This window comes from Venturia canescens, chromosome 7 (genome assembly GCF_019457755.1).
Source record: "Venturia canescens isolate UGA chromosome 7, ASM1945775v1, whole genome shotgun sequence".
Taxonomy (NCBI): domain Eukaryota; kingdom Metazoa; phylum Arthropoda; class Insecta; order Hymenoptera; family Ichneumonidae; genus Venturia; species Venturia canescens.
In genome coordinates, this window is record NC_057427.1 from 3,245,485 (window position 1) to 3,273,265 (window position 27,781).

At 38.2% G+C, this 27,781-nt stretch overlaps 3 protein-coding genes and 2 long non-coding RNA genes across 7 annotated transcripts; 3 read left to right on the forward strand and 2 right to left on the reverse strand.

The window, feature by feature from the left end:
- Positions 1-1,448: 1,448 nt before the first annotated feature.
- SCCRO3 (defective in cullin neddylation 1 domain containing SCCRO3) lies at positions 1,449-6,115 on the forward strand. The gene is made up of 3 exons (XM_043424974.1): positions 1,449-1,587; positions 2,035-2,354; positions 2,731-6,115. Exons 1-3 carry the CDS (start codon positions 1,506-1,508, stop codon positions 3,328-3,330), a joined length of 1,002 nt encoding a protein of 333 aa, XP_043280909.1. The 5' UTR covers positions 1,449-1,505; the 3' UTR covers positions 3,331-6,115.
- A 60-nt stretch (positions 6,116-6,175) lies between these two features.
- On the reverse strand, positions 6,176-7,019 carry LOC122414104 (uncharacterized). The gene is made up of 2 exons (XR_006261700.1): positions 6,733-7,019; positions 6,176-6,533 (listed from the first exon to the last, which is right to left on the reverse strand). It is a non-coding gene; the product is annotated as an uncharacterized lncRNA (long non-coding RNA).
- A 74-nt stretch (positions 7,020-7,093) lies between these two features.
- LOC122414105 (uncharacterized) lies at positions 7,094-12,879 on the forward strand. Of its 2 annotated transcripts, none has more exons than XR_006261702.1 (2): positions 7,094-7,198; positions 12,096-12,879. It is a non-coding gene; the product is annotated as an uncharacterized lncRNA (long non-coding RNA). The 2 variants fall into 2 exon arrangements; XR_006261701.1 differs by lacking the exon at positions 7,094-7,198 and adding an exon at positions 7,590-7,731.
- LOC122414101 (serine/threonine-protein phosphatase 6 regulatory ankyrin repeat subunit A-like) lies at positions 8,298-15,660 on the reverse strand. The gene is made up of 16 exons (XM_043424971.1): positions 15,444-15,660; positions 14,894-15,018; positions 14,407-14,667; positions 14,023-14,218; positions 13,636-13,825; positions 13,240-13,486; positions 12,943-13,147; positions 12,465-12,688; positions 12,107-12,332; positions 11,851-12,015; positions 11,389-11,747; positions 11,110-11,264; positions 10,750-11,028; positions 10,300-10,544; positions 10,081-10,210; positions 8,298-9,828 (listed from the first exon to the last, which is right to left on the reverse strand). The coding sequence occupies exons 1-16, from the start codon at positions 15,468-15,470 to the stop codon at positions 9,704-9,706; spliced, it is 3,159 nt and encodes a 1,052-aa protein (XP_043280906.1). The 5' UTR covers positions 15,471-15,660; the 3' UTR covers positions 8,298-9,703.
- Positions 15,661-17,939: 2,279 nt separating this feature from the next.
- raptor (regulatory associated protein of MTOR complex 1) lies at positions 17,940-27,777 on the forward strand. Of its 2 annotated transcripts, XM_043424969.1 has the most exons (18): positions 17,940-18,498; positions 19,396-19,498; positions 19,651-20,039; positions 20,160-20,344; positions 20,430-20,489; positions 20,611-20,711; positions 20,958-21,091; positions 21,212-21,595; positions 21,694-21,768; positions 21,846-22,103; positions 22,234-22,377; positions 22,476-22,731; positions 22,828-22,869; positions 23,191-23,336; positions 23,425-23,625; positions 23,748-24,324; positions 24,430-24,877; positions 25,213-27,777. In XM_043424969.1, the coding sequence occupies exons 1-18, from the start codon at positions 18,265-18,267 to the stop codon at positions 25,406-25,408; spliced, it is 3,933 nt and encodes a 1,310-aa protein (XP_043280904.1). In that variant the 5' UTR covers positions 17,940-18,264; the 3' UTR covers positions 25,409-27,777. The 2 variants fall into 2 exon arrangements, with proteins under 2 accessions (XP_043280904.1, XP_043280905.1); XM_043424970.1 differs by lacking the exon at positions 22,828-22,869.
- The last annotated feature ends 4 nt before the right edge of the window (positions 27,778-27,781 follow it).

Here is a 27,781-nt window from a genome sequence, read left to right on the forward strand (position 1 = left end):
TTGGAGTTCTTTTCATTTTGACTTTCGAACGGTAGTTTTGCGTTTTATATACGCGCGCGCGAGCGCGTGTGTGTAAGAGTGTGTGCATTAAAAAAAAAAGAGAAAATGGTTGGACGCGGTGATGAGAGACAAGGTGTGAAAATATATATCTATACGTATATATATTTTGCAACTTTCTCGTACCTTTGGAAGCTACAGCTGCGATTCGTGCCTTCATTGTGTAGGCCCCATTAGGGGGAGCAAGGAGAGAAAGGAAGGGGCGAAAACATTGAACTGACGCTGGGACTGAGAGAGACAGTCTTCTAGGGCGTATTCATCCTTCTCTCCACGATCTTCGTATGACTGCATGTGCACACGCGTATTCGATACTCTACAGTTTAAACAAAAATTATTTTTCTGGCGTCCAACATGTCTATATTCGTGTTTACTTCCCGCTGTCAGCTCATTTTTTTGGTGGACTGTACGGACAAAGACAGATACCCCTATCAGACTATCTTTCTCGGTCCCACCGGCTGAGCGAGTGTGCGCGTCCTAGGATTAGTAGAGTTCAGTGGGCGAGAAAATATCACTGGAAAAACGTTGCTCGTCGCACATACACACGGTCGAGCTAGCTGTAACATTAGATTGCATGGGAAAGAAAGAGACGAAAAGCAGATGCGGTGGTGGACGTCTCGTCGTTGAGGGGTTAAAGGCGACACCATGATAGGGAAGGGGGGTGGGGTTTTTTTTAATCGTGTTTTCCTTTTGGTATGCTTACGATCGCTATAGTGAAGTTTCGAGATCATAAAGTTGTTCGTGTAACCTCTCTATCTTTCTTTCGATATATTGTTCAAAGAACCGATCGAGAAAAAGTAGAGTTTTTTTACTCGATAAGCCACAGTTGTGTGTATGAGTGTACGTGTAAGTGCGAGATAAAAAACAGTGTATTTCTCAATTTTTCCATCTTCCCTTTATGACTAAGTTATTTTTTACCAAATGTAATAAAATCGAACAGCACCGTACAGTTTTTTCTTCACTCATACATTTGATTGCCTTGAATCACTCCAGGAACCAGTGTTATGTTTTAATCGCCGAGTAAGCAAAGGGGGAGGGGATAACAAATGACAGTACGAAATTTCGGCATCGATGATCCCGATAAATTATCACAAAGACCGAGAGACATGAAGATACGTAAATTCTGCAAAGTGTTGTTACTATTGCAACGAAACGAAACGAAAAATTCGAAAACTCCCGATCTTCGCTGATGAAGGTTAAGGATAAATATATTTTGTGCTGGCAGCCTTCTCATTACAAGGCTGTGGAAAACGTCACTGGGATATTACGAAAAATTTATCTTCAATCGTAATGAGGTAAACAGATTCTAAACTCTATTTTGTAGCTTTGCTTTCTGAAGCATCTCCTACTGACCCTATTTTGTTGTTTTTTATGTTTCATGCAAGGTTGTAAAACAGCACCAATGCGAGGAATCGTCCAGTCGGTCAGTGAGAAAGACGTAGACATCATCAATGGGAAACTGTTCGACCTGTTTTAAGGTGCCTACCCCGCCGTCAACCAGCGATCCATCCAACATGCCTGAAATTAAAGACGGTATATTGTACTTCTCAATTTTCATAATACAAGTTGAAAGAAGCCAGGTTACCAGTCGGAACAATTGGTTCTATATTGTTTGTCTATTTTCAACTCTTGTGGGACACAGAATTTAGCTCAAGGCAAAGTTTTGGCCAGATGTCATTTGCAGATTGAATGATGCTCTTTACTAATATTCATATTCTAATAACTGACTGTTTTATTTTATGAAGAAATACTAGACAATTCTACACGCATTTTTGAAGTTCCGATATCAACTACTATTGATTTGAGAGCATGACCCGCAAAGTAGATTTCCACCTGTAAATGACCCTGAACTTGGAGATCAAAATGTTAAAATTTTCACGGTTCTCGAATTCTTGAATATTGTAAACCATAGCAATAACCGAATCTAAAACGATCAGAAGTTATGGAACCCAATTTCTCCAACATAACACTATTTTCCAGACACTATGGAACTGAGTCGTTTATTTCCGGGAAATCCGTGTCCCCGGAGTGGACGTCTCTCGTCGATGGATGGGAGAATAAATGGAAACACGAAGTTACAGCTCGTAGAAGCGACAACGTTGAACAACGTCGGTTCTAACAATTGCGGCTCTGTGCCACCAACACAAAACAACATTAGACTGTCACGAGGTTTTTACGCTCTGTTACCACCTCTTGGACGATCGGGGCCAGCTGCACCGATCAATGCTCCTCAAGAGTCCAACAAACAACCGAGGGAACCGTCCGAATTAAAAATTAATACCCTGTTCGATCAGTACAAGGTACAATTTCAATTAGTCGATTTACGCTATTCAGAAGTATTTTGACGTCAATGATCTTCCGCTATGACGCTGAAGTTTGCAACGTTGGAGTCCAACGAAATGATCTAAAAAAACTCAAATAATTCCAGTAAATCTCCAATTTTCTTCCCTGCCGAATTTCCAATTCGTCATTTTTTAAGCCACAACAATAATTCGTGAAATAAAAAAATAATTAATTATAAATCTTTTTTGCCTTCATTTCGTTGAACTCCAACGTTGCAAACTTCAACTTCGTTCTTCCGCTAAAAATTTTCCAAGCTCTGGATGAGTGATTTATGATTGTTTCCTTTACTTTTCACGTGTCTTAATCTTACTTGTGTATTTGAAAATTGCGCAGGATCCTCATGAGGATATAATACTGGCGGACGGAATCGAGAGACTGTGCGACGACCTTCAATTATCTCCGGACGAGTTCAAAGTTTTAGTACTAGCATGGAAATTAAATGCTGAGCAGATGTGTCAATTTACAAGGAAAGAATTCGTGAACGGTTTGCGGAGTATGAAGGTGGACAGTGTGCGCGGTATACAAGGACGCTTGCCCGAAATCGTACAAGAACTTACCACGAATGCCGATCTATTCAAGGATCTTTATCGTTTTACATTTTGTTTTGGCCTCGACGTTATTTCCGGACAGAGAATATTACCTGCGGATATGGCGATAGTACTGTGGAGACTTGTATTCACGATACGTGAACCCCCGTTGCTCGCGAGATGGCTTGTTTTTCTCGAGTGTCATCACGTGCGCGGTATACCGAGAGACACGTGGAACATGTTTCTTAATTTTGCCGAAATAATCGGCAACGATCTCGGGGCGTACGACGACGCCGAGGCATGGCCAAGTTTGTTCGACGATTTCGTTGAATACGAGAACGATCAAATGAACCAGAACATTACCAAGGACGATATTATCAAGGATTCCTTAGCAGATAAGGATTAATTTTTCTCATTAATTTTCATTTTTCTCTATTTCTACACGTATTCATTAAAATGAAAAAAAAACATTACTATTCGTTTCGTTCTGACGAAATGAAAAAAAAAGTAACAGAACAAAGTCTCGAACGATCTTTAGATCAATTTGTTAAATATTTCTCTGGAGTATAAAATATTTTGTAATTCGTCCGAAACGCTCGTGATAAAACGTTTCGAAAATCTTGTTTACTGAGCTACGTGCACCTGGCTCGACGAATAAATTTAGTCTCTATTTTGGCAATTTTACGAATTTTCATACATTATATACAGACTAACGTGGCAATAGTATGGACTTTCGTATTTAGATAATAAAATTAGCAGAAATATATAAATATTGGCCAAAAAACAAATTCGAAATTTACGTCGATTTCAAATTTTGCAAGGTGTACTAGCCCTGTAAGCTCGTTGTCATGCTGCTGCGATCTTTGATCTCTGTATGTATCGATTTCAAACTGTACCTCAATATTCATTATTTTCAACGGATTATCAATATGAGTGTTCCATCACGGGTGATCTCTTGTAAACTCCATTTCGGAATCAAATTTACAGTAAAAGAATTCTATATAGTTTCATGTTTCAATTCCGACTTGATGTGTTATCGATCACTTTCATCGCGCACATTGTTGAAACTGGTTGGGATGACGAAAAAATACACAAGGATCAAATTTGTGGGGCATTGAATTTTCTACAAAAAAGTCTGGAGCTATATTTTTCTATCCCAAATAGTTTGATGCTGAATGAAACTCAAAAGATAAACTGCATTCTAGACTTGCACACGGTCTCATGTTGATGGAGTTTGACAACTATTGAAGAATTGGAAAAGTCCCTGGATTCTTCCGAGGACGTTTTTTATGAAATTTTATGCTTTACAAAATTGACTCGATGCATTTTTGCTCTCCGCCCAACCATTTAAACAGGATTCTTAATACAAGTGCATCTTTTTATAACATCAATATATTTAATAACTGACCTGAAGAGAATTCAATGACGCAACGGTATCGCACTGTCGAATTCTGTATTCAAGCCTAAACCGAAGTTTACAGGATTATTCATTGGTGTTGGTACACCCGGCATATCCATAATGAGTTATTTCTTAATCCCAATGTCATACAATTATGACGAGCAGAAAAGTAGAGGCGCAATATAACTTTTGTATGTATTATAACACGGGAAAATCGCTATTGAAGAAAGAACGGATGCTGCTTCTGTGATTGCATCTATAATAACGTCAACGTGATAATAAACAATATATTTCATCGATCTACGTTATTGAATAGACAATTCATCCGATATAGAAATATTAGCTTACGATGTTTAAGATTACAATTTTTTCAGATATAATACGAGAGATTTTGTTGTTGTTTTTTTTATAGAGAGAAAGAGACAAAAATCTTTTACACTGAAAAATAAAGATTAAATAAAACGAGGCAGCTCTCGTTTGTAACGAAATTGAGTGGCGTCTATTCCGAAGGGGCAGTTTATGACAATTTTTAGGTTAATTACATATATAGCCCAAACGTGTGATACGCTCAACAATTTTTACGCGACAAAAGCTTTCGATCTCCGTCGCAAGATCAATTGACTTTTTAGGTTAAAATTAAATATCCGAATGGGCTGTTCTTCGTTGTTTTCGAGCTCGTACGTGTGGGTTCGAAAATCACTTAGACGAAGTTTTTTCACATCGATCATCGCTGCACCCTTGTTTTTCCTCTTATCAATTTGTTAAACTTTCTATTCGTCGCGTACGTAAACCTGCAATGGTCTAATCTTCGCCAATCTCCGATTTTTCGTAACGCGTGAGTTGGAGTTTGCATCGTTCGAAATCGTTAGAGATCTCATTTAATTTTAAACGGTGCAACACGTTTGTGAATGTTGAAACGAATGAACGAATTAACGTCGTATTTTAACCGATGCAAACTTTGATATCACAATCGTTCGCTACTTTACGATAACATATACTCATGCTTTAGAAGTCTACGTTTTAAAAAACATTTTTCGATATTTTTAAAAATTAATTAATGTTTCGTAAGGTAAAAATTGCATGTTCGTTTGTGCGATTGATAACAATTTCGTTTTGTCCATCCCAGTGTCCAGACGAAGGATGACAAATTTTTTATTCAATATCGAGCGTAGATGATATAATCATACCGAGACCAATTCGTAATTATACGGTGGAGTATAATTAAACTTTGTGCATACATTGAAGGGAGCTAAACCCAAATAACCCCGAACAAGCCCAAATAAACAAAAATATCTCTATAAATATAAATTTGTGTGTATATAAAGAAAGCTCCATAGTCACTTTATCTGTCAGTTTTTCAATTAGATCATATCATTTTTTTTTTCAAATTTTTATGTCCAAGGGAAAACTGTTTTCTCCAAGAAATTCCCTCTAAAACAACGGAGAACCCGTTGACGACACGCTGGTATGGAAAAATGTACAAAAATTGATTCGATATTAAAAAATTTACAAAACATTTGAAATTAATATTTTACAGCCATTTTTAAAAAAAGTGGCTATTCCGTCGAATAATTTAATGATTTTAAAAATATTCTTGTGATTTCGGAATAAAATTCTACGAACAAACGTGTATTTTCACGGCGTATATTATGTATGTATGTATACCACGACATAGGCACCGACTATTCATTACCATTGAAATAGTTAATGAGGGATAAAACGTGTAAAAATCTGATATATTTGCATCGAAACAGAATTGCACATTTATCGAATAAAAATACAATAAATTTTAGTTCATTTTGTTGACACACGATGAATTAAAACACGAGGAAACAAGATATTGACAATCGTCTGTGTAAAAATTCAGTATTTTTATTTTCTCAATTCGTATACAAATAAACAAAATTTACTCCGCACGAAATATATTGTATAAAAAAAGAACCACTTTTGTATATATGAAAGAAATATGAAAAATTTAATGATTGGGCCTCTCATCGAATTTTTCGTAAACAACCTTGTAACTGTCTCCATCAGAAAGTATTGAGAATACAATATACTAGAAAAAAAATCTATCAATTTTGGTATATTCGTTTTCCAAAGTTTTCGAGAGCAAAAGTTAACGAAAATACACGTGCTAATGTTTATTGTCTGATGAGCATGGAATACTTTCCGCCGAACGTTTGTGGCCTTCTGATGATACGTCACGCGATCTGAAATAGTGAAAACGTCGAATTTCAACAATAATATTGAAAAAAAAAAAAAAATACATGGACGAAGAAAGTGCAGCTGTAGCAATTGACATTGATAGATGGGCGTAATAGTTGTACGAATTTCAATATAAAAGGTGAGCAAAAAAGTTTTTTTTTAATAGCATGAATTTCTTGATATTTTGATCCAAAATGATGATACCATATGACACAAAAATATGGAAGAACACGAGTAAGTAGTAAAGGTCCGTTGAATTTTTGAGGTGAACCAACTGACCGAAAGTAAACACCATTATTCAGTATCGAGAATTTTTCATCATCATTTGTATCATTTGTAAACATCGTAACGAAGTGCGCACAGCGACGATTGAGGGAACCGCCGATGCGACGACGAAGATCCACAACTCGGTTGCTCCCTTGGTAGTGATCCTTCTCAACCAATTTCATTATATAGAAATGCATAGGCATCCTTCCGTTTGTGAGAAAGATTCAATGCGAAATACTTATTTTGCCATCTTGCGGCTGATTACGAAATTTCCGAGAGAATGCCACAGTGTCGTGTTCTTTCTCGACGTTGCTTGACGAACATCTCTCTGATGATTCTCATTGGCCAAATGACTGCATTTCCACTGGCAAATTACGAGGACGTGTGCGCACACGATGAACCGGTACGAATTTTAATCATATAGACGACGAAGATACAACTCTCGGTTACTCCCTTGGTGCTGATATAATTTAGACAACATCGTTATATAGAAAAGCATAGGAATCGTTCCGTTTGTGAGAACGATTCAATTCAATGCGAAATCCTTATTTTGCCATCTTGCGGCCGATTACGAAATCTCTAGGAGAACAAGAGAATCAAACCCTCCCATACGATTTTACGATTATACGTTTATTGCAAATGTAAAATTAGAAAATAATATAGTTATGTGATGTTTATGAAAATCTGAAAACTGTTAAAAATCACAATAATGACAGCAGCGCCAGATAATTACTTCTATTTTGTAGGTTATTTTGAGGATTTTTTATGTTTTTAGTATCTCCATATACCTGCGGTATTTTGATTATAGACCTTTATTGAAAATTCATATATCTCAAGTCTACAGGCACCATATTTTTCCTCGAACGATAGTTTTTTTATGTATCTGCTAAAGACTTTTGTCGCGAGAGAATAATATATTTATGAAGTATCAAAACGGTGAGTTATTGAAATAATAATAACTTTTCCATGAAGGATAAATGAAAGTAACGATAAGAACTTTTTTACTGTATTCGGAAGAAATTCTCCCCTCCGATTCGATAGCCGATCGCTCGTTTCATTGGCCAGCAGTACCATTCTTCCTAGAAAATTACCGAAAAAAGAAGCTCGTCAAAGTGGGAAAAACGGGTGGAGCGTGGTGCGCATTTTTTGTGGTCTTCGTGGTAGTCCCTGCGATTTTCATATTCACGGCATAGGTTAGAGTCTCGATAATCGACATGGAAGCAGAATACGTCTTTTTGTCTCCTTAATATTCAATCGTTTTTACTTCATATTTGTGCACCCATTTTTTAGCCCGTCCCTCTGACGAGATTGGCGATCATTCGTCAATGTAGTATCCCACGGAATAAGAGATAAAATCTTGAAATTTCTTCGTATAGGTCGCGAAATCGTCTAAAAATATCGATTAGAAATTCACAAGACAACGAATAGGAGAGAAAACTACTAAAGATATTCGAAATTATGCCATTCTGTTGATAGTGAAAAAAAAAAACAAAGTTTTCCAATATTTTTTCACGTCGTTTGCATTATCAATTTTTTATTACTGGTACAAGAGCCGCCCACCTTATCCTCGTCATTCAATTAATTACATTATGCCCGCGATTTATATATACTATTAAAATTGCGTGTTAGTATGTACAATAGAAATACATGTTTACGAAAAACCGCCTTGTTTTGTTTTTGTTCTTTTCAATATATATAAATTGATATACATATTAGTTGTTTTTCTTTGTTCAATTGAATCGCGTTGAGTAAACCTTCGTCTTTTGCACACATTTTACATTTCGTTATATATTTGTCCGTTGTTTGTTTTTTCCTATGATCGCAGTCTTATTCGCATTTGAAAATCCATTACGCATTTTATAATAAAATTTCACTTGAATTTTGTTTTTTGTTAATCGATCGAAGCGAGTGCGCGAATTTAATTATTCTTGATCGTACACCGTGTCTCTTCGCGGATTGTTGATTTCAAGCTGGGGTATGTTTATACGTAGATATTTGATAGATTACAAAAAATCTAGCAGAGAAGAAAAAAATTTTACAATTCAGCGACACTCGCTTACGATTTTGTAATGTCGGAAAATACGCGAATTCGAGACGACGCCGTATTTCATATCAGTCCAAGCATTCTCCAACCGATAATGGAAGGCAATGATTTCGAAGAAACGAAAGTGTTGATGGTTCGACTAACTGAAACCGTTTGGTGGCTGGGAGATAATCTTTAGGTGATGAAAAAAATTCATGAATGAATGAAAATATGAATTCAGCGTTGACAAGTGAAAAATCCGGGGAAAAGGATGAAAATATAACTGCATCTTGAAAATAATTTCAATACGATAGTAAAGACTAAAATTTGAACGTCTGAATGAGATTAAAAATGAACGATTGGTTAGATTTATAAATGTGATGTTAGGTCCAATAAAGACCATGGAAAATGACATTAAAAAATATCTGTCGAATAAAATCGGTAACTAAAAATCGTTTTGATGAAACTGAAAAATTGTGACATTTGTACGGAAAGATACATTTCAATATCTATTCGTATTTTTATATACGTCGACAAAAGCGTCGTGGGTAATTATTGTACGAACATATTGTATGAACCAATACAATTGTTGCGTGTAAAAGTTGATTCCTATATTTTTAATAATTATAGCACTAAAAACAGCGCCGAATGAAAAATTTTTTTGGAAATGATTTCCAAGTAATTGGAAAATAAAACTATGCCTAAGTTTTTGTTGTTGCCCTTAATGTTAGCCCTGATTTTCATAGTTTGTGTCGTTTGAAAAAAATTAACCGGAAACGGCAATTCCAACAGCGTACTGTGTAATTATCTGGAACGATCGCAATTTCTTGTATAAACGCGCGTTGATTATTAGTGATTAGCGTGCGACCGCGTTAATCTTCGAGGTCAGTAAAAATCCGAATCCGAGCTGTGCTGCGAGTCTCCACCCCCTCCGCCGCATCTACCGTTTAGGTAGACTTCGGAAGTTTGTTGAATGGACGGCGATTGTTGAGTTGTTTCTCCGTTGTTTCCTGTCAATGTTTAGTATGGTATTACGAAAAAAAAATAGGCAGATATATTTAATGAATGATAAATAAAGATTCACAATCTCCGGCACAAAACAGTAAAAATTTCAGTGTCTTTTGAGAAATTGGTAAAACGTTTGCAAAAATATTGCCCAAAATGTGGAATTTCGAAACTTTCCGGCATAAAAAATCCATGGGAAATCGTAGAATATTTATAAGAAATTGGAATACAGAAACGATAAACATCGTGAGATTTACCGTGAGCGGCTAAAATGGTCGCAAGACACCGAGCGACCGCGGGATTGGGTGCACAAGCGAGTGCTGGAGTAAGGCCTTCGGAATCGGCGAGAACGACACTAGCCCCGAGTTGTAAAAGTCTTCTGGTAATCTGCCAACGGTACCATCGAAAGTTACATCATTAAATTCGAAGGAAAAAGTGATAAATGGGTTAATTTATGGAGGAGTAAATGTACTGACTGTAACGAGTCCATTACTAGCAGCCAAATGAAGCGGCGTCCGTTGCTGCTTGTTGGCCATATTAATTATTTGAGCTCTATGATTTTGAGCTTTTTGAGGATTGTCGCTGGAACTACCGAGAGATTCAATGTGATCGAGAAGTAGCGAAGCTGCGGACGAGTGTCTCCTTTGGCAGGCGAGATGGAGAGCTGTATTGTTGGAAGAATCAACGGCCCTAACGTCTGCCTTCCATTCCAGCAACAATTCTGCAATGGCACCAAGAAAATTTGAGTAAACAAGCAATGTTTTCAATCATCAATAAGATGAAAAAAATGTCTGTCTTTTAATTTGGGTTTCGAATAATGGATTGAATCCATGTCGATTTACATTCTCGTTTGACAATAATTTATTCGCATGGGTAAATAAAATTAACGCAATAAATTACGCGAGAAAGGAATAAAAGTGCCTTACCGATGGCGCTTGATTGGCCAGTTATTGCAGCATGCAGTAACGGTGTACGTCCCGCATAGTCCTGAGCTTCGATTCCGGCGAGTTCAGGACCGACCGCGCTTATTATAAGTCTTGCACACTCAACGGAACCTGCAGCAGCGGCGACATGCAACGGAAGTCTTCCTCGAGGTGTATCACGCGGTGCAGCAACCGCTTGTCCACCGAACTTGTTTATCAACAACTCGAGACAGTGCGCCGAACCTTGATGGACGGCGCAGTGAACCGGTGAAAAAGGATTGCCTGGAATATTGTTATGAAATTCAACATTATTCACTGGAATAATCAGTGGAATGATGATTTTCCGGTTATTTCGAAAATTACCTTCCAATGACTCAACGACGTTGTGTTCAAGCAAGTACTCGACGCAGTTCGAATTTCCATTGTAGCAAGCCCAATGAAGGACTGTACAGCCCTGATCATCTTTCAAGACAGCCGCACTCGTATCTGCATTCACCAAAGCCGCGAGAGCTTTTAATCTGTGGAAAAGTCGAGAAATTCAGTCGATGAAATTACACAAAAATCGAAAGAAAAAAAAAACAAGATTCACGCAACAAAAAGAATATTCAAGTTGAATCGTTAGTGTAAGGAAAGAGAACGAACCTTCCAGAAGCAGCTGCTAAATGCAATGGAGTTTTGCCGTTAGAATCCTGAACAGTGACCTGTGCACCGTGCTCGAGTAAAAGCTCGACAAGTGGATGGTCTCTCTCGTGAATAACGGCCCGAAAAAGTGGCGTATGCTTGTTGACATCCGGTATGTTGCAGTCAGCGTTCCATTTGAGCAAAACTCGAGCACATTCGAGATGACTATTCGCAACGGCTAGGGCGAGTGAAGTTCGTTGTTTCGCATCACAACAATCAATAACCGAACGATCCTCCGTATTTTTTAGTAAAAGTTTGAGGCACTCTTTGTGACCCATGGCCGCAGCGCAATGAACGGGTGTTCGTTTGGTAACGTTGTCCTTTTTTCCACGATTTGAAACAGAAAAAGTTCGAGAAATTAAACATTCTCAGAGTTGCCTTTCTATGTCGACTTTTTATAGGTAATTTTTCTTGAGCTATTACTTGAACCGAGACGAATGCAGCGCAGCGTAAAAGCAACCTGACACATTGATCGTGACCCCGGTACGAGGCAAGATCGAGCGGCGTTTTTCCCGTATCTTCTCTCACATTTGTGCTCGGAGACAGTGGCAGTAGTAGCTTTAGAATTTTTCCATGCCCGTGATAAGCCTTCAAAAATTCAAATAATTTTATTCAATCTATGTTTGAACAGAATTGAAAAAATAGTAAACTTCAATTCGAAATTATAGGATTGGCTTACGGCGAGGTGAAGAGGCGTTATGGATGGCGTCGGTGGATCTTGTCGGGTTGATGGTGAGGACGGTGCGGTTATTGCGTGTATCGCCGAGTTCCCGAGCACCGTGTCATGAAGAAGAGTCTCGAGAACGGGCTCATTACCTCCTGCGACCGCGTAATGAACCGAAGTGAATCCTCGCTTGTCTCGAATCTGAGGATCGGCACGATGAGCCAGTAAATATTTGACGCATCTGCAAGAAGAAAGGAATTGAAAAATTTTTCCTGAATGGAATCGAGCACGGTTTTGATTCACGAAAACCCCTCAAGGGGCCATTTAATAATAGGCTGCAGTACCCGTGGATAGTTAAAGTAAAACTACCCACTGTCCATTATCGTCCGATCTGCTGGGTGCCGCAGCTGCCAAATGAAGCGATGTCGCACCATTTATATCTTGCGCGTTAGGATCGCTCCCGTAACCAACAAGGGTAAATACACACAAATAACGTCCTTGGCTAGCAGCGTAATGCAGCGCCAGTCTATTGTCGTTATCGGAGAGCCGAAAATTCGCACCGCTCGATAGTAATAAATCTAGACAACCGACGGAACCCTGAGAAATAAAATGTTTCATTAGAATATTAATTTTTCGAAAGTTTTGAATTTTTTTTTTATAACACGCGATCAATATTCCATCACTTTTAACCGTGGAGCAAAATATTCTACTGAAATTCATCTACCGAATAAAACATTCATTTTCAATGTAAATATATTGAAACCAATAAAAATGCGACGAGACGTGAATTTGAAATTTTGATCAACGACGTGAAAACGTATAAGAAAAAATTGTGCAGTAATTGAGTTTACATTAAATGCTGCGGAATGTAAGGGAGTTCTTCCTCCGATGTCACGAGAGTCAATTTTACGACTATCGACTTGCAACAATTTACGGCAAACTTCTATGTGTCCAGCAAGGCAACTGAGATGAAGAGGTGTTCGTTGCTCTGCGTTTCTGGCTGCAGGCGAGGCACCACACTCGAGAAGCGTCGTGGTTAGACACTCTTGGCCAAACCTTGAGAAGGTTAAAACAAAAAAATGAGCTCAAATTTGATAAACCGACAGTAAGTTAATTAACTCTTTCTTTCATCAAATTCAAATGTGTACCAAGCAGCAACGTGGAGAGCAGTGTTTCCATTTTTGTCTCTTGTGTCGGGGGACGCGCCCGCATCCAATAAACTTTTCGACCGAGTAAAACGTCCGTGAATCGCCGTCATGTGCAGCGGTGTTCTTCCATCCTCGGATTGAACGTTGATCGATGCTCCGGCTCGTAAAAGCGACTCCAGGCAATCGACACCTTGACTACTCGCGGCAGCAACGTGGAGGGGTGTTTGACCTCGATAATTGACAGCCTCTGTTTCCGAAAAAATACAATAAAAATGATCAAGTCAGCGAAACATCATTGATGAAACTACGTAAACGGAACGAGCAAAAAAATTCATGTCAAAAAGTCTCTAGCATAATTTTTATCACAATTCAAGATTGCGAATGTTAGTTCCGTACCGATATTGACTTCTTGACGAATAAGTTCAGCGACCGCTTCAACATGACCATTCAAACACGCAATGTGCAATGGCGTATTTCCATAAACGTTTTTCGCCTCGACATGAGCACCAGCTTCTATCAACAGCCGAATACAGTCGAGTCGACCGGAAGCAACGGCCGCGTGTAATGGTGTGTAGAGATCTCGATCCTACAGAATAAAATTTACAAACAGAATGTCGTAGTAATATTCCACATCATTGGATTGTAGCGTAAAATTCATTTATCGTTTCGAAATGTCTCGAATACGACAAAAGTCGTATCATTCGTTGTATCATATGTTTATTCTTTTGGTTTCAAGGTAAATTCGCGTCTTCAAAGTCGACATCGTCAAATCAAAGCACACACCTTGACGTCAACGTCAGCTGCTTTGTCTATGAGAGCTTTGACTACCGCATCGTGTCCCATGTAAGCAGCGAAATGCAAGGCACGTCGGTCTTTCTTGTCTCGTGCATTAACAACACAACCCGGTTGTGCGAGCAGCAATTCTGTCATTTCCAAGTGGCCATTGTAAGCGGCATGATGTAAACTTGTTCTTCCACCCCTGCAAGTGTCATCTGTATTAGCCATTTTTTTCAATATGAAAAAACAACTCGAAAAAATGTTGGAGGCAAAAATAATAGGGAATTATTAATTAATGTAAAAAGATGGAACTATTACACAATATTTTTTTAGTTCACTAGCAATATTTATAAAATGAATAGTGAGAGATTCTTCAACAATTTGTCGTACCTGTCAGTGAGGTTTATATTGAATAACCATGGTATAAGATACTCGGCACATTGGACGGCGTTGTTTGCAGCAGCAACGTGCAAAGGACTTTGCCAGTTTCGATCTCTCACGTCGACGTGAGCTCCATACTTGAACAAAACTTCTAGTGCTCGATGATTGCAAGAGCGGCAAGCTCTGTGTACTGCAGTGAGCCATTCCTTGTCCTTATTGTTTACTTCCGCTCCACACAACAAAAGAGTTTCTATTATGGTTGGATCTCCTCTGCAAACATACATGTCAGAATTTTTCATCTTCCCAATGACTAGCCCATAAACCTATTATAACTTCGATTACAGAAAATATGTTGATTGATATTTCAAAGAACATTTTTTTGCAATTATTTAATAGAAGCAAGCAATGAATTATCAAACTCTTTATTACTGCAGTGTGGTTGACCAGATAATTTACTAAACGCTGGTCATTTTTAACTCAATAATGAATAACGCACCTGTAAGCAGCTGCATGTAGCAATGTTCTCTGTTCTGAATCCTGCCAATGTACATCGGCTAGATCCGTCAACAAGGCACGAACCTCGTCAACATTGCCTCTGAATATCGCTTGCAACAAAGCCGGCTTTCAACAAAACAAGTGTAGAAGTTTTAGATAGTAAGGAATCGATACACGTGATCTTTATTTTATGTTTGAGTTGAAAACGACTATGACGAAAAATAAGGAATTAATTGGAGGAAGAAAAATAAAAAAGAAATAGAGTTTTTCTGCGATTTTTTGGTTATATTGCATAATTTGAACTATGGTTATTGATTTTTATGTAAGAAAATCACACGGTATCATTGTTTATTGCAATAATGATGTAATAAGAAGAATCGGCTGGAGAACAAAGAGTTTTCTTAACGTTATAACAATTACGAGACTGTTACCGGATAGGTTGGGCTGTCAAACGAACATAACCTAAGGAAAAAATGCTCGATACGTATCCTTGTGAATAAAAAAGGAGCCGGCGGTTGTTCGAATTTTAAAACAAATATAGAGTCGCTCACCTCTTCAGTTATTTCTCTGATGCTCATATTTTCTTGTGGTTTGTTAATATTTCAAAACGCATCAGGGATTGATATTTGCAAAGAATTTTTCGTCGAACGGCGCGCGATGTTTTAGAGGGTACATGAGCGCATAGCTGTCAACGGCGTGCTCGGCGCATTCAGCGTGCTGCTGCAGTCATTAGTACAGTTTGGTATATAGTGTATCGCTCCTCTATATATCACTAAACGTAAAAAAAAACCGCAATGGCAATATTCCGGCATCTTATCGCTGTCCGCGGAATGTTTATACTACAAATGGAACGTTATCAAAACAGATGAAAATCGTAAAACTTTCCTTATTCTTGTTGAATAAAAACTGCAATCGTATATTGCAATGAAAAATAAACAATAACGCAAATGTATCATTCGTAATATAGGACAAAGGATTTTACACTCCAAATGACTCGCTCTGTGCTATATAATTTTTGTATTTTTAGATATGAACGTTCTATGCCCCTGAGTGTATCGCGTCATGGTTCACTTGTTTTTTATTCAGATATATTAAATTATTAATTCATACATAAAAAAACCTAAAATATTCTGTGGATTCTGTGAAATGAAAATATGGTATAGGAATAGCTCATCTGTATTTTTAGACTGCTTATCTAATTCAAATTATTTTTTGTTATTGAAAGGAAATGTAAAAATTTTTCTGAAGTTTTCCGACATTTCGTACGTCATTTAAAAAAAAAAAAAAAAATAGGATTGTTTACTTGATATTTCGGTCTAAAACGTTATGAAACGTATAAAATGATAAAAATATGGGAGAATACGAGTTATTAAGGTCCGTTGAATTTTTTGAGGTGAACCAACTGACCGAAAGTAAACACCAACTTTATCATTTGCGAAATGCGAAATTGCGAAGTGCGAACTTGCGAACGAGTATTGTAATACAACAACTCAGAGCCACAATTCTCGTTTACTCCCTTAGTGCTGATCCATTTCAACCAATTTCATTATATAGAAAAGCATAGGCATCCTTCCGTTTGTGAGAAAGATTCAATGCGAAATACTTATTTTGCCATCTTGCGGCTGATTACCAAATTTCTGAGAGAACGCCGCAGTGTATTATTTGAAGTTTGAAAGCCCTTGATGTAGGTCGCAGGAAAATCAAACCCTTCCATGCTTATTGCAAAGTAAATTAATTAATACATTTAAAAAACCTCAAAATTCTGTGGATCCTGCGAAATGAAAGTATCGCAGGAATATCGCATTTGTATTTTTGGACTGCTTATACAATTCAAATTAGTTTTTGTTGTTGAAAAGAAATAAAAAATTTCTTCTAGTTTTCTAAAGTTTCGTATTTCATTAAATTTTTTTTTAAACGTGATTATTTTCTTGATTTTTTGGTCTAAAATTTTATATCATATGACAAAAATATGGGAGAACACGAGTAGGTCCGTTGAATTTTTGAGGTGAACCAACTGACCAAAAGTAAAACACCATCTCTCTTTCTCGACATTGATGACGAACATCTCTTTGATATTCTCATTGGCCAAATTACTGCATTTCCACTGGCAAATTACGACGAAGTGTGCGCACACGATGAACCGGTACGAATTGTAATCAAATAGACGACGAAAATCAACTCTCGGTTACTCCCTTGGTGCTGATATAATTTAGACAACATCGTTATATAGAAAAGCATAGGGATCGTTCCGTTTGTGAGAACGATTCAATGCGAAATCCTTATTTTGCCATCTTGCGGCCGATTACGAAATCTTTAGGAGAACACGGAATGTAGTATTTGAAGTTCGAAATCCCTTAATGTAGGTAACAAGGGAATTAAACTCTCCCATGTGATTATACGTTTATTGCAAATGTATGATTAATTATATGTGATGTTTATGAAAATCTGAAAACTGTTAAAAATCACATCCTATAATGGCAGCAGCCAGATATGGAGTTTACTTCGTAGGTTTTTTGTAAATTTGTACGTTTACGTGGAGGATATATATATATATAGTATCTCCATACCTTGTGCTTTGTAGGCGTTTGAAAATTCATATCTCAGGACTGAAAAAGTCGATTATTTCCACATGATTTGTTGGTTTATCTATAAAACTGTAATTTCCGCAAGAGTCGATTTTGATCCGGCGACAATCATGACTGCGTCGAGGACTCGACAAAAAATTACATTAAAAAAAAGTCAGAAACACAAAAATGATTGGCTAAGCAGTTCACGGGAGTTCGGTTATCGCAATTACGGTAGAAGATTCGATCGAGGGAGGTATAGTATATATGTCTTGTACCCTTTTTATTTTGAAAAAATGAGTAATGAAATATATGTACGCACGACAATGTAGGTCAGGGTAGACGGGTGGGTTCAATCTGCAGAACCGATCGAGTACAGTGAGGTGATGAAAAAATTTTCTCAATCGTCCGCAACGGAATCGGTCTAACGCAGGAACAGCTTGTCTTCGTGTTTGTTTATCTATGGCGATGAAATAAAAAAAATCGCGAATAAAACGCAGAAACACGCAGCACTGCGCTCGTGCCTGCGCTTTTTGTATCGTGGGATTTACCTTGAACGAAAATACAAGTGTTGGGAAAAAGACTAAAGAGTCAAAGTGAACAGTGTCAACAGTTCGTACGAGTTTCACAATGTTTGATTCGTCTGCTCGATGATTTTTTATTCGTAACCGCAGTTATTTTTCATCCAAAATTTATCGTACTCGAAGCGGCAAAGTGCGTGTTTCATTCGGTTGAACCGTTCCTTTTTTCCATTAATTTTTTTTTAATATTGTTTTTTTATAATTGTTTCGCGGAAAGCGCGTGTGATATGTCCGGGACAGGCGGTGCTGCGGCAAATATGTCATTAGTCGCCGCCCTTGCCGCTACAGCGACAACAAAAACTACAGTTTTGGCTAAAACCGTACGTAAAAATGAGGATTACGTCGACAAATTCGAGGACGATGAAGACTGGAGATTACCCATTGCCTTCAATCGGCCAAGACATACCGCTGTTATCGAGGGTGTCAATTGTGTCAGCCAGTCCTGGAGAATGAAAGAGCGGGTAAGTATTTTTACCTTTTTATCATTAAACAAATATATTTCGAATCAATTCCTATTTTTTTTTTTACAAGACAACATATTCATTTCACTCAGCAGAAAAAAATTTGTCATCATTCCCCCTCTGGATTTTATTTCAAATCAAAGATGTCACAGATTTTTTCTCATTTTTCTTGTAGTAAGCAATTTAAAATTCCATACTGACTCCAAAATTAACATATAACTCCAAAATTTGTCCACAAAATCTCCAAAATTCACAATTACGGAGAAACATTTGACAAAATTTATGAAATAAAAACTAGGATATCGAACTTTCAATTTCTAAAATCGAGCAATAACCAGCTAAAACTAAAAAGTACGGAACACGAAGTTGGCTTTTTTTGATACTTCAAAGTTTTTACAATGCTCTCATAAATAAGAATTGAAAAAGATTAGAAATTTGGCCATTTATATCCGAGCTTGAATACATAAATCAGAGATAATTTCTCAATACTGTCATGACCCAAAAGTTTGAATATATTTGGAATACATTCTATTTAGGATAATCATTTTTAAACATCGGTACAAACATTGGCATATAATTTAGGTAACTAATGAAAATTGCTCCTTAAGTTATTATACGGGCTGATTTTAATTAGCAACTTTATATTGGTACCCTCACTCTGATTGCATAATTTAGCATATTAGTTTCAGTACACCTGGGTAATATTCATCACTGTAAATTTGAGCAAATCAATGAGCATAATAGATAATATTAATTTCTAATTTGAGTTTCATTAAATATCTTTGTACGTTGAAAAAGTTCATAGTGCGATTAATAGCACGAGTACAGAATTTTCATGAACACTTCCATCTCTTTATTGTCTTAACCACATAGAATAGAATTTTATTCCGATTCTAGATGAAGACCGTGAGTGTAGCTCTCGTCTTGTGTTTAAACGTTGGAGTCGATCCACCAGACATTGTGAAAACTCAACCATGTGCCCGTCTAGAGTGCTGGATTGGTAAGAACTTGTTTTGTCTCTTGTTTCTTCACAAATTTTGACATGTTCGTTTCACCAGGTTGGTTGTACCTAAGCTGACAAACAACTTAAGTGTGTTTCGTTTTTGCAAGTGTTTGCTAGATTTTCTAAAAGTTACTGATCTTCCTTTGCAGATCCCTTATCGATGAGTCCTCAAAAAGCACTTGAGACAATAGGCTCGAATTTACAGAAGCAATACGGACGTTGGCAGCCTCGAGCGAGGTACAAGCAAAGTTTAGATCCGACTGTGGAGGAAGTAAAAAAGTTGTGCACTTCATTGAGGCGTAACGCCAAAGAAGAAAGAGTGTTGTTTCATTACAATGGTCATGGGGTTCCAAAACCCACGAGCAACGGAGAAATATGGGTTTTCAACAGAACGTACACACAGTACATTCCATTGTCAGTGTATGATCTCCAGGCTTGGATGGGAGCGCCGAGTATTTACGTTTACGATTGCTCGAACGCGGGTATAATAGTTGAATCGTTTCAGCAATTTGCTGAGCAGCATGAGAAGGAGTATGAGGTGAACATTTACAGAACACACGGCTATAAATCTGCTTTACTACAGTTAAAAATGATCGAAACGATCACACAAAACGAAGTTTAATTGATCCAAATGAATTGTTACTTTTACGAAAAATAGATAGAAAAGCAAGCCGTACAGCAGAATCGAGCGAGTGGTGTCGCCGGGATCGCAACGTTGTCGTACAAAAATTGTATCCAATTGGCAGCTTGTGCAGCGAACCAAATATTGCCAATGAATCCAGATTTACCGGCTGATATTTTCAGTTCGTGTCTAACGACCCCCATAAAAATAGCATTACGCTGGTGAGTCTCGTTTACGACAATTATTCATTCATCAAATTATTTTGTTCGTAATATTTTTGATTTACCATTTCATCATTTTGCTCAGGTTTGTGATGCAAAATACGACAAAATTGGTTCCCAAAATATCGTTGGATCTCATTGACAAGTAAGCTATACATTTCGTGGAAGAAAAAAAAACAAAAAAACACTCATCTCGTAATTAGATTCGAGAAACAAAACAATTCTTGCTCGTCTTTGCTCACCGTAGCGTTCTGTCGTTGATGCAGAATTCCTGGACAACTCACGGATAGGCGGACCATGCTTGGAGAACTCAATTGGATATTCACCGCTATTACCGACACGATAGCCTGGAACACTCTGCCTCGAGGTAATTGCTTTTTTTTTGTTCAAAATCGACGTATTAAAGCGAAGTAAAAAACCTTTTTTTTCAATGAACGTGTTTACTTAAGAATTAAAAAACCACTAAACTGACTTACAATTTTACATTGTTCGAAAAACTCGGTTTTAATTCATGGAATAAAATTGATATTTTTAAAGTTTCATAGTGGAAACTTGTACGTAAAATTTGCATCGTGTGCGAATACTAAACTACGTCAATTTTTTATTTTGGCAGATCTATTCCAAAGACTATTTAGACAAGATTTGTTAGTCGCTAGTTTATTCAGGAATTTTTTGCTGGCTGAGAGAATCTTGCGTTCTTACGACTGTACTCCAGTCTCGTGTCCGAAATTGCCACCGACTTATCAGGTAAATAAATTTCATTTTTCAAGTCGATAAAACTCAAATGTCAACGAATAATTCATGGCTTAAATATTTTTCGTGTATTTTCGGTGATCGAATGCGACGAAACGATTTTTCTGATTGTAGCATCCGATGTGGCAAGCTTGGGACTTGGCACTCGATCTATGCCTCGCTCAACTACCAACGATCCTTGATTCGGAGGATCAATTCGTGCATTCCCCATTCTTCGAGGAACAATTAACCGCGTTCGAAGTTTGGTTAACGCTGGGTTCGAAAAATCGCAACCCACCGGAGCAGCTGCCAATAGTGTTGCAAGTTTTGCTCAGTCAAGTTCACAGGCTCAGAGCGCTCGAGTTACTCGGTTGTTTCCTCGACTTAGGACCTTGGGCGGTTAATTTGGCTCTGAGTGTAGGAATATTTCCATACGTGCTTAAACTTCTTCAGAGCAATGCCCGAGAATTACGACCTCTTTTGGTCTTTATTTGGGCCAAAATATTGGCCGTTGACAGCGTAAGTTGATAAAATCATTGATTTTTTTTCATCGGTAGTAGGCACCGTCCGGATAATTAGAAAAAAACTTATTTTTTGACGATTTATCCTGCTTCTAGACTTGCCAGGCAGACCTCGTACGAGATAACGGACACAAATATTTTCTGTCTGTTTTGCAAGACGTTTCCATGCAGGTAAATAAAAAAAAAAAAAGTGAAAACGACTACAAAAATGGATAAATATACACCACTAAGGAATCTCCTTCCTCTAGAGCGAGCACAGGACTTTGGCTGCTTTCGTTTTGGCGAGCGTTGTTAATAATTATCCAGCCGGTCAAGAAGCGGCTCTTCAAGGCAGTCTAGTCTCGATTTGCCTCGAACAACTCGGTGATTCGAATCCTCTCTTACGACAGTGGTTGTGCCTCTGCCTCGGTCGGTTGTGGCACAATTATGATAAAGCAAGGTGGTGTGGAGTTCGTGATATCGCACATGAAAAACTTTACAATTTGCTACAAGATCCCGTGCCCGAGGTACGAATACATCAGACTCTATTTCCAAAAAAACTTTTGCACGATCGTGCAGAACCGCATTTTGTGCGGTTTTTATTTTAATTTTCACGATACGAGTAGGAAATGTATGAATGGATTTTTTTTTTCGAAGGTACGAGCAGCAAGCGTTTATGCCCTGGGAACGTTTATCAATAGTGTTACAAAACGAAGCGAGCATGCGAATAACATCGATCAAATCATAGCAATGACTCTCATTAATACCGTCAGTCATGACATGAGTCCACTAGTCAGAAAAGTACGTGAGTCGAACGCTACAATAATTTTATTTAAAAATTCTGTTACATTTCAATGATTCGGATTTTAAGACGTACTTTAAACGATTTTTTTTTTCAGGAACTCGTAGTAGCTCTACAATGGATGGTTTTACATTTCGAGAATTCTTTCGTAACTCTTGCATTCGCTGAGGAAAGTAGCAGACGAGACCTCGTTGTCGAAACTCTGTCGCCGTTCAGTGGTATGCGACGAATCGGCTCGCGTGACAGACTCAAGATTCTTGGACCGAGCAACACCTACACGGCTGACACGATTGACGGATTTGGACAAGATCGTATCAAGCGAGTATCGTCCTCATCGTCGATAAGCAGTTTAGGTAATTCAAAGAAAATCATGAGAACTAATCACTTTCGTTTGTGCAACAAACAAGTTTTGTATAATTGAGATTTTTCCTATTCGTTTACGTACGCAGGAAATAATTGGGAGTTCGTGAGGAAACCATGCGAATCTCTCGGTAATGAAATAAGCTTAAAAGAAAATCAAACAATCGCAATTGCATGCTCGTTGGAGATCCAAATCCAACACTTGAATCACCTTTTTCTTATTTCACGAATAATGTTAAAAGTACGAGAAACCTCGAATCGAGAATTGAAGAAAATTCGAATGCAGCGTTTCCCACGATGCGCATTCATGAGAATAAAATTGTCACTATTTTTCTATCTTTGCTCCGGTCTCACGTACTTTTAATCAACGCACATGCACGCCTAGGAAAGATGAAAGATGCATTTCATCGAATTTTATTTATTTTTTTGTTTCTGTATTTTTCGTCGACCAGGTCACAGCTCTTTAGGTAATTTGCCGAGTCTCTCGTACGGCAGTGTTTACATGAAACTGTGGTACGGTCTCTGTAGCTTAGACAACGATCCTCATCCCATCGTAGCATCGATGTCACAAAAAGTCACGAATCACATACGCAACCAGGTTACAATGAATCCAATTTTGATGTATTTTTAAATTGATTTTCGCGATAATTCATGTCTTTAACGACAAAATACGATTGTATTAAAAGGTCAAAGAATCATCGGCCCCGAAGGAAGTCACCGAAGCGAAAATTTCTTCGTCTTTGTCGTTGCCTCCATCGCCCTCGAACCGCACTAGTTACCTCGGCAAGGGAGAATCACCACCGACGGTTAACTCGACTACTGATATACTTCGTACTTCGCGGATACCTTCTCATACAGCGAGATCGCGCAAACTCATTCCGAATACGGTAATTTACAAGGGCGCTGTTGAGAGAAACAGAAAAAAATGTTCAATGCCAACCCTAAAAATCTTGAGAAAGGGGCATAAAGTACGACGAATATGAACAGCATCAATTTTAATTAATTTTAGATATCGGAGGAAGCGGATGAGCTACCGGGCACGAAGAACCCTTTGACAACTTCGCAATTCGTCGAATGGAGTTGTTCTCAATTTGCTCAGCCGGTGAGTTTTGAGAATGAGACAGAGTCAACGAGTGACGTTGAAAGCAGAGCCCACTACGAGCGAGAATGGCGTTATCTGCGAAACAAGAGGCAGCGTCGTGACGCGCGCGAGGAACAACAAAAAGCCGTTCACTCGAGAATCGAGTCGCAAATATTCCACAATCGCGTACCTCAGCCACCGGAAGTGTTGGTTTTTCATCCGTTTGATCATCATCTCGCGGTTGCCGCGAAAGATTCTTTCGGTATTTGGGATTGGCAAACTGGACACAAGCTCACTTATTGCACGAGCCGTGGCAGCAAACCCTCGAGGTTAACCGCTCTTGAGTTCATTAATTCTCATGACGTCTCTTTGCTGATGGCAGCTTCGGATGACGGTGCAGTCAGAATATGGAAAAATTATTGCAACATGCTCGGACGTGATCCCGTTCTATTGACCGCTTGGCAAGCTTTGGCGGATGTTCAACCAGCTCCGAAAGGATCGACCGGTAAAATTCAATTGTTTTACGTCCCTCTTGTTTTAACAACTCTTCGACGGAATCCCGATATTTTAGTTTAGAAAGAAAAAAACTTAAATTCAAGTTAATTTCCAGCTTCAGCTGGACTTGTTACGAGCTGGGAACAAAGATCATTGACTCTCGCTGTAAGCGGGGATGCTCGGGTGATAAGACTTTGGGACGCTGAAACCGAGTTGAAGAAGCAAGATTTACCAACGGGTGCTGATTGTTGTGCGACTTGCCTCGATACCGATGGTTTTGGAGCGACGATGGTCTTGGGTTGTGGCGACGGTTCGGTGCGTCTTTTCGATCGACGACTCTCGCCCATCGAGTCAAGGGTCTCACTCTGGCGAGAGCACAACGGATGGGTCCTCGGTGCTCGTTTCCTCAAAAGTGGTTCTGGCCCACCTTGCCTTATAACCGCTTCCTCATCCGGTGACATCAAAATATTTGATCTTCGAAAGAATACTTCGTTGAGCACTGTACATACGTCACAGGTCATCACTTCATTCGCCGTGCACGATGATGCTAATAATTTTGCGTGGTAAGTGTTAATGGAATGTGTTGAGAACTGTTATCTAGAAAACTTTCCCATTTTTTTATTTATGGCATTTGGATATAAAAAAAAGTGCAACGAATGCAATTGGTATTGTTTTTTCTTATCACATCCTCGTACCTAAAAAGTGAGCATTATTAAAGTTCATACGAATGAAAAAATATGAGGAAACGTCGACGGATTGCCACTGTTTCTTCACATCCTTGGTGAATCCTCCGTGAATTAGAGGGTTAAATTCGTTGACTCGTATAATTTTCTTCTTTTTTTCCACGCACTTCGAAATATTACATTTGTACTAATTTCTTGAATGTCTTCATTTACAGCGGCTCCATGAATCATTGTATAAGTGTGTACAATACATCAGGACAGCATCTGAACACGATAAAGTTTCACGAGGGCTTTATGGGCACGAGGATCGGTCCAGTGGGTTGTCTAGCCTTCCATCCTCACCGTGTGATACTTGCAGCGGGTTGCGTCGACAGTTCAATAACCGTTTTTGCCGCAGAACCACGGAGATGACTGTCCGAGATGGAGTTCGTTAACGGTTACGATCTCAGACTCTGAATTTTATGATAATAGTAAAACAAACAAAAAACCGAAAAACAACAAAAAAAAAGTATCGTTTTAATAACAATGTATCGCTCGTTACTTCGCTAATACTCGCGACGATAATCGTTCGTAATATTAATACCAGCCTCGCATCAATGTCACGGTTTTTCAGTGGCTCCTGAGCGAATCAGTGTCATTTAAAAAGCATAAACAAAAATAATATCATTTTCTCATTTGTCCTTCTTAATTGAGAACAGTGCAAAAGTTCCAAAATTTTTTTCTCCGGCACTGATTCGAACAGGAAGCGATTGAAATATTTCTTCGATTATTTCCGTCTCACTTCTACCCTTGGATTCTCGTCAGAATGCTGCGAAAAACGCTTGAGAGCTCATTCGATTCGGCTGTTGCGAAAATTTCACAGCTTCCGCGCTTTCCGAAAATATTTATGAAACGTCAGATTTTCGGATTAGTAATTTTCATTCAAATCTTCACCTCGTGTCTGTAAATTAATGAAATTTTCGTAATAATTGACCATTGAGCGAACGTGGGTTTCTGGAAATTTCGAAAAATCGAATTCTTCGATGTATCATCAAATCTGTGACATAATCATTGTTTTATGGGTCAGGATCCGTTTTCCTTGAGCATCGAGCTGAGTTTTTATTTTAAAGAATAAATTTACGAAAAGTCAATATACAATACTACCAGTTTTTACGGAAAATCTCACTTTTTAGTTGTTGATTAAACTTTTAATTTTGGAACATTGGAAAAATCTCCGATACCTTCGAATAATAATTATCTTGAATTTATGAAAAAACCAGATCGTGGAGGAATTAACGGTTGAAAATGATGAGCGTTGAAAAAATTAATATTTTCGTTATACACGACGAACTTCCGAATACTTTGCTTTCGAATATTCGCAGAAGTACTTAACCTACCGAACGTACAAAAGCTCGATTTTTCGAGAATTTCAACGATACCCAATCGTTAAATGACGTAAATCTTATCCGAATGACGCTCAAATGTGAGAGAATTTGTTTAAGAAAACGTGCTCGGTTCTAATGTCGAAGTCGTCCCACACCGGAAACCGTACAGTTGCCTCATCCGGAGCAAAGAAGCACAGTGTTGTTAAGCAGAGATGGGCGCGCGAGCACGATTCTTAGATTATGCGCTAAGGGAGCATAATTGGCGAGCATAATCGTCTCGTGGGCGTTCACGGTGGGCGTCGGATCCGAGCCGAAAGAATCGTTGAGCGAAACAGGAATTACGAATGCAAAACGAGTGCGAGGATTAAAGTACCACGGGAACGTGTTTGATGAATGGAAGAGCGTTGAAATGAAAAACATAGGAGCGTGAAGGAAATTCGTTAAAGTGTAAATATATGATGAATATTAGGTACTAACGAAAACTAATTGGAACAAAATGGGGCGATATTTTCTACGAGAAACGTCGGATCCGAGAAAATTCGCCGAAATTTAAGAGAAACTTGTAAATATTGCTCAGTGTAACGCGCACATCGCTGAAACGCGCTTTTCGCTACATCAAAAACAGAGCTAAAAGAGCAATCCTTCGGAATTTAAAAAAATTTGCATCGTTCCAATGCAGCCAAATTTCTTTCTACGTCAAACAAATTCGAGCTGCGACGATTTATCATCAAATTTCTTTGAATATACAAAGGCCGAGTGAACGATCGAATAGAATAAACTGACGAATAAAAGTTATTTTCTGCTTTTCAACGATGCAAATTCGGGGAATTTAAATCCCACGGTAAATAGCTAATTACCGAAATCGAAGAATAAGCGTAAACGACTAAATAATACAATTGTTGCTGTTTTCGTTGTCGAATTGTTGATCGAATCACACTCGACTTAATGATAGAACAAAAAAAAAATCGAATAAAAAACAACATGCCCTCGCTATACACACTAGAGTTGCCCAAAAGTTTAGCCCGTAGACCTCTGTACCATAATATGTATAGTGAATTACTTAATATTCAGTGAATTTATTCAGTACGCGTGAGATACGAGTAAACGAAGGGGAAATAAATATTGAAAAAGGAAAAAAAACAGTTAATAAAATGTGTAAAGCAAAATGAAGCATTGACTGTGAATCCAAATGGTGAACTCGCTACGCCTCATTTAAATATTATAAACCAATGAAAACTATTGTACGATTTGAATGTCGAAACGAAACGAGATTTTTGCAAATTCGAAGCGAAATTTCGAACTTGCAAAAAGGAGGAAGAAGAAGCGACTATCACAGTTGAAGAGCCGCGCTATAAACGCCTTTGTACATACTTGCCTGATGATTAAAAAAACCACGATCATGTTGACCCGCTGCAACACA

What these genes read in the sequence shown, in the direction of transcription:
- LOC122414101 (XM_043424971.1), bottom strand. Translation starts at nt 15,470, where the DNA reads ATGAGCATCAGAGAAATAACTGAAGAG. An exon ending in AATATAAACCTCACTGACAG is followed by an intron (nt 14,219 to 14,406) that starts GTACGACAAATT and finishes TGACACTTGCAG; the next exon opens with GGGTGGAAGAACAAGTTTAC. An exon ending in CGTCGTTGAGTCATTGGAAG is followed by an intron (nt 11,029 to 11,109) that starts GTAATTTTCGAA and finishes ACAATATTCCAG; the next exon opens with GCAATCCTTTTTCACCGGTT.
- raptor (XM_043424969.1), top strand. Translation starts at nt 18,265, where the DNA reads ATGTCCGGGACAGGCGGTGCTGCGGCAAATATGTCATTAGTCGCCGCC. An exon ending in CCGTCTAGAGTGCTGGATTG is followed by an intron (nt 19,499 to 19,650) that starts GTAAGAACTTGT and finishes CTTCCTTTGCAG; the next exon opens with ATCCCTTATCGATGAGTCCT. An exon ending in TACAAGATCCCGTGCCCGAG is followed by an intron (nt 22,104 to 22,233) that starts GTACGAATACAT and finishes TTTTTTTCGAAG; the next exon opens with GTACGAGCAGCAAGCGTTTA.
- SCCRO3 (XM_043424974.1), top strand. Translation starts at nt 1,506, where the DNA reads ATGGGAAACTGTTCGACCTGTTTTAAGGTGCCTACCCCGCCGTCAACC. An exon ending in CATGCCTGAAATTAAAGACG is followed by an intron (nt 1,588 to 2,034) that starts GTATATTGTACT and finishes ACTATTTTCCAG; the next exon opens with ACACTATGGAACTGAGTCGT. An exon ending in CCCTGTTCGATCAGTACAAG is followed by an intron (nt 2,355 to 2,730) that starts GTACAATTTCAA and finishes AAAATTGCGCAG; the next exon opens with GATCCTCATGAGGATATAAT.